This window comes from Sapajus apella, unplaced genomic scaffold (assembly GCF_009761245.1).
Source record: "Sapajus apella isolate SASKATOON/1434 unplaced genomic scaffold, GSC_monkey_1.0 scaffold12, whole genome shotgun sequence".
NCBI classification, from domain to species: domain Eukaryota; kingdom Metazoa; phylum Chordata; class Mammalia; order Primates; family Cebidae; genus Sapajus; species Sapajus apella.
The window spans coordinates 1,661,745-1,667,337 of NW_022436952.1; the positions used below are offsets into that span (position 1 = coordinate 1,661,745).

Here is a 5,593-nt window from a genome sequence, read left to right on the forward strand (position 1 = left end):
AATCCCAGCTACTCAGGAGGCTGAGGCAGGAGAATTGCCTGAACCCGGGAGGCGGAGGTTGCGGTGAGCCGAAATCGCGCCATTGCACTCCAGCCTGCGTAACAAGAGCGAAACTCCGTCTCAAAAAAAAAAATAAATAAAATAAAATAAAATAAAAACAAAACAAAAAAAAACGGCAGTACCTAGAAGTCTACAACTTACTTAAAAGCACACACCTGGTCAGTGGGAGGGCCAAGGCTCACCTCTGGCTCACTTCATAGGCCATCCTCTTAATCACTGCACTCCTAGGCTTCCAGCACAGGCCTGCGCCCTGCACTTGTGGCTTAGGGATCCCAAAGATACTTACAGGCAATGAAGCAGGAAGCAGATACCATACAGGCAACACCTGGGAACATACACTTTATTTCTGTTACAGGTTCCAGTACTTGCCCCAACCCTAGTCAGCTGTGGGTATCACAGACACCCATAGGCAAGAGTGGGGAGGGGCCTGCTTCCCCCACAAACCACATCCTCAATGTTGGCCAGATACCAGTGTGCTGTGTAGGCCTCCTGTGTCCACCAGGCTTGGCCATGTCCCACACAGCGTAGCTTTGACCTCTGGGCATGAACCAGGGTGAGCATCAAGGCCCCCATTTCTCCTCACCGCCCAGTCGCTTGTCAGCTCCAGGGGCCAATCTGGCCCCACTGAGAACCCCTTTTCAGTTGAGGCCTTGATGAGTCTTGGGAAGGCGCTTCTGCAGAAGGGCCCAGGCTTTCTCCACCTTCAGACAGGCCAGGATGTTGGAAGGAAGAGAGGGTGGGGTCAGGCAGCACTCACTAGAGACTCCTTCCCCATAGCCCAGCCTTGCCCTGGGCACCAACCTGACGCTGGGTGATATGTGGCTCCCACAAGGTGCTGAGCACCACGTGGCTCTGTTCCACAAGCTGCTGCCCGCTCATCTGGCTCTGCAGCCGGCTTTGAGCCGCGGCATCACTCAGGCCATCCCTCTCCACAATGCGTCTTACGGCCTGGGTACAGACGAGGCATTTGTCAGGAAGAATTCCAGCTCGGCAGGATAGAGTCTGCAGTAGAGATGGCGTGGGGGGTGCGGCCAAGATACCTCAGTCTCAGGGATGACAACAGTCCACACCTCATGGACCAGGTTCTGCCAGCCGGCTTCAAGCAGCATAGCAGCATCAATCACACACACATGCTTTCCTGTGGGGAGACCCCAGTCACCGCCAACAGCGCTGATGCTCTCCCAGGCAGAGCGCCCACAAAACACAGTCCCAGGGAGAGCAGATGGTCCCACCTGGGGCAGGGAAGCTGCCCGTGAGGAAGAATCAGCTTAACTGTCCCCTTGGCTGTTCCCATCCTCCCTCCCACTCACCCTCAGTCACAGCCCGATCCATCTCCTCTCGAGCCAGCTTTGCGATAATTGGCCACATAATGTCCGTGAGGATCTTCAGCTGCTTCTGGGGAGGGGCACAGAGGGCGTGGGCAGAGGTTACCTTCTCTAGAAGGAGCCAGCCCACAAGCAACGTGGTGTTGGGAACAGGTCAGTGGAATCGGCATTCTGGGCCAGACCACAGAGGTCCACAGGACTCTGACCCCTGGGTTTAGTCGAGGCTTAGGAACCCTTAGGCAGCTGTCATTTACCTTGTTCCCAAACACCCGGCTGCCTAGGACCTTCCTGTTGATGGTGCCATCTTTATGGAGAATATCTGGACAAAAGAGTGAGAGAGCTGAACACAGAGGCCTCGCCAGCTCCTCATTCCAGGCCACGCCCAGCTTCCCCCAGTTATTACCTGTTCCAAAGGCCTCCACCACGGGCTGGTAGGCAGGGCCACCTGGGGCATAGGCCCGATGACCCAGGTGGTCACTGTCAATGATAAACGCCCCCAGGCCTTTCAGCCGCTGAGCTATTGAGCTTTTCCCAGAGCCACTGATGCCAGTCAGCCCAATCACATAGAGACTCCGGGGGAGATCTGGCCTCTCCTGGGGGTAGGTTAAAGTGAACCCACAGTTACTGGGGCCCTCAGCCTCATGCCGGGGGTTGAGCCCCTAAGCTTCTACCGTCCAGCATTTCCAGCACATCCAAGCAGGAGGGATGGAGGGCAGGTGGGAAGGAGAAAGAGGAGCTTACATATGGAGGCTGAAGCAGGTTTCCCAGCATTCGCTGACGGAAGCTGGAGGAGCTGACTTTGTCCTCTTCATTCTCCATATGTCCTACGTCCTTCAGCAGCTGGATCTGGTACAAGGCAAGCTCCTCCAGGTCCTGGCGTAAAGAGGAAAGGGCGAAAAGAGGGAAGGAGGGAGTGAGAGGAAGACCCTGACAACCAACCTGCCCCCTTATCCTCCCCTTCCTACCCAGGCTCCTCCTCCACCCTAGCAGGCAAGCTGAGAAGCAGTTCCTCCTTGCTTCTTCCCACCATCCTGAGCCCCTACTTCTCTCAGCTAGCCCCCACAGCCCCAAAAAATGTCCTTCCCCGCCCCCCATCCACTCCTTCTGCCAGTCTCCCTCAGGGGTTACATTCTCCAGGCGGAAGCGGTTGACGGCCATCCCCCCACGATACGTCTCCTCGCTGACCACCAGGAACTCCAGGGAGGGGTCAGAGCCAGCAGGCCCATAGGGGTCCAGCAGGGGAATGACATCAAAAGTCAAGGAGGGCTTGACATCCACCAGGAACTCACTCAGATGTTCCACGCGTTCTGTGTAAGGTTGGAGCAGCTCAGGGAGCAACTTGCCTGGGGAAGGAGCCCAGAAGAACAGTGAGATCTTTTTACTGGGGAGAAAAAGTATGGGCCAGTTTGGGGAAAGTGTCCCTAAGTACAGCATCTCCAGAGGGGCGTGGCAGAAAGGGTTCAACTGGGAAGGCCTATGGTGCCTCACCTGGAGAACTGGCTAAGTGCAGATCCCTTTGCTTCACATTTGGGGAATTCTGATTGAGTGGTGATTGGACCACATGCTGAGAAAGCCATTCATTTGACAAAATGTCCTTAGCACCAACTGAGTGTCAAGCACTGTGACAACTGGGAAGGGTGAGAAGTAATGGATGGTCCTACCCTTCTGAGATCTTGACATAAGGGTGGGAGGCGGGGAGATTTGGGGATCCTCCACTGCTCTAATCCAGGGTCCCTCTCACTCACTCTTCAACAGATCTTTGTCTGCTACTCCCACCACAAGCTGCTCCTGGGCCAGGACGCACGCGACACTGAGCAACACCTTGTGGGCATTGTGCAGGCGGTCGAACGTGCCACCCACAGCGCCACGGTAGTAGCCACGCACCGGCTGCTTTGGAGACCTGGCCACGGGGGAAGCTGGCCTGATCGTGGAGGGTAAGGGAACATCAAGGGGCTCCACGGGCACTTCTCCTGTCCCATAATCGGGGTATAGCAGCACCGATGCCAGTCGCGGACAACAGCTGTAACAGCTGGTGGCATAACGCACTAGCTGCTCCTTGACCGGGTTGTACTGGCTTCCATCCAGGGTCTGGAAGTCTGTCAACACAACTTCTGGCGGGTGGGAGAGATTCTGGACTGAGGTGGGCAGGAGAGGGAGAAAGGTGCTCTTGGTCCGGATATTGGTCAGTAGGATTCTGACGTCCAGGTGCCTGTGGACGTCGGCGCCAGCATAGAGGTGCGTGATGAAATCGAGAACCTCAAACGTGGCCTGCACGGGGGTGGACTGGGGCTGAGCCGGGCCCTCCAGGCTCATGCCCGGCTGCAGGTGTACATAGAGTGTGTCATTCACCAGCCCGGCCGCCGAGGTCAGGATGGGGGCCAGGCGAGGGGCCAGGGAGGCCAGCGGCGTCGTCAGCACCAGAAGACCAGACCGGAATGCGGCCATTCTGCCCAGGCCTGCGGACAGTCAGGGAGACGAGGCGACGGTGATTGAGGGGCCTGCGGCTGAGGCAGAGGTCTGCAAGGGGCCTTGGACCCTAGAGAAGGGGACCTGGAGCAGGGACAGGGTTTCAATGATGATCGAGAGGAGCCGGGGGAGGGGACGGGGTCTGGCAGATGGTGCCTCTGGGCTGTGCTCTGAGCCTTGGTGTTCTCATTTCTCAGACGGGGCGGTGACTTCGCTGAATTGAGTCGAAATCCTGGGAGGGGAGAACTGAACTGGAAGCCTTGTCAGAGGGCTGGGGATCCAAAAATCCTGGACCCTCTTGCTAAGCTGCACCGGGGTACTCATGGAATCGAACTGGGGAGTCTAAAGGGGGACGCTCAAGCTCACATCGGCCCCCTACTCACTGAAACCTCCGGGCTTTGGTTCCGCTTGCACCACCGCGGAGGACGCCCTGGCTGCAACCCGGAAGCACTAACTCGGAAACCGCAACTCGGAACTACGGAAACCAAAGAAGGTCAAACGTCTTTACTTCGCTTCAGCGCGGGAATTCGCGAGATTTCTCGTGGCGTGGGATGCGTCCTGGTGATGGGGTGGGGGCTGCTCTCAAAGGCTATGGGTGAAGCCTTGGTCCCAATCGGACACCGGCCGGGACCGGGCGGAGAAGGGCAAGGCGAGCTTCAAAGCCCATTTCACAGATTCCCTCCTGGCCTAAAGAGGAGAGATTAGCTTCAGCCAGGTCACCCGAGAGGCATCAGCAAAGCCAGAACACCCGGGTTTCCTTCATTCCAGGGACGGAGGTGGGAATCACTAGGAGGGCTAATGCGCTGTATTACCCCTCCTAGTATCCTCTCAGTCCAAGGATCCTCACGTGGGAGGCTACAGACAAGTCTGTCCACGTTTCCATTTCACAGATGGAAAAACTGAGGCCCTGTCTGTACCAGGGTCTCCTGGCTGCTGTAGGAGACTCCCGAGCCACCCAGATCCACTGATGTGCTTGTTTGCGGGGTCTCTGTGGACAGGAGAAAAAGGCAAGGGCTGGCCAGGCGCGGTGGATCACGCCTGTAATCCCAGCACTTTGGGAGGCCAAGGCGGGCGGATCACCTGAGGTTTAGAGTTCGAGACCAGCCTGACCAACACAGAGAAACCCTCTCTTTACTGAAAATACAAAATTAGCCAGGCGTGGTGGCACATGCCTGTAATCCCAGCTACTTGGGAGGCTGAGGCAGGAGAATCACTTGAACCTCGGAGGTGGAGGTTTCGATGAGCTGAGATCGTGCCATTGCACTTCATCCTGGGCAGCAAGAGCAAAACTCTGTCTCAGAGAGACGGAGAGAGAGATGAATGGATACCTAGTGTGGGAGATTACCACTAAGCTGATGAGTGCTGGAAAGGCTGAGTGTGGAGGGTAAGCCAGGTTGCTATCAGAATATATCTCAGGTAAGTTGTCCATGGAGATCAAAAGAGAGAGAAACCAAAGGCCGGGCGCGGTGGCTCAAGCCTGTAATCCCAGCACTTTGGGAGGCCGAGGCGGGTGGATCATGAGGTCAAGAGATCGAGACCATCCTGGTCAACATGGTGAAACCTCGTCTCTACTAAAAAAATACAAAACATTAGCTGGGCATGGTGGCGCGTGCCTGTAATCCCAGCTACTCAGGAGGCTGAGGCAGGAGAATTGCCTGAACCCAGGAGGCGGAGGTTGCGGTGAGCCGAGATCGCGCCATTGCACTCCAGCCTGGGTAACATGAGTGAAACTCCGTCTCAAA

At 56.6% G+C, this 5,593-nt stretch overlaps 1 protein-coding gene across 2 annotated transcripts; it reads right to left on the minus strand.

The window, feature by feature from the left end:
• Window positions 1–384: 384 nt before the first annotated feature.
• COASY (Coenzyme A synthase) lies at window positions 385–4,397 on the minus strand. Of its 2 annotated transcripts, none has more exons than XM_032279599.1 (10): window positions 4,235–4,397; window positions 3,131–3,841; window positions 2,514–2,728; window positions 2,127–2,258; window positions 1,789–1,978; window positions 1,640–1,704; window positions 1,371–1,455; window positions 1,101–1,198; window positions 862–1,008; window positions 385–761 (listed from the first exon to the last, which is right to left on the minus strand). In XM_032279599.1, exons 2-10 carry the CDS (start codon window positions 3,828–3,830, stop codon window positions 699–701), a joined length of 1,695 nt encoding a protein of 564 aa, XP_032135490.1. In that variant the 5' UTR covers window positions 3,831–3,841; window positions 4,235–4,397; the 3' UTR covers window positions 385–698. The 2 variants fall into 2 exon arrangements, with proteins under 2 accessions (XP_032135490.1, XP_032135492.1); XM_032279601.1 differs by lacking the exon at window positions 4,235–4,397 and adding an exon at window positions 3,968–4,223 and having other exon boundaries at window positions 3,131–3,843.
• Window positions 4,398–5,593: the final 1,196 nt, after the last annotated feature.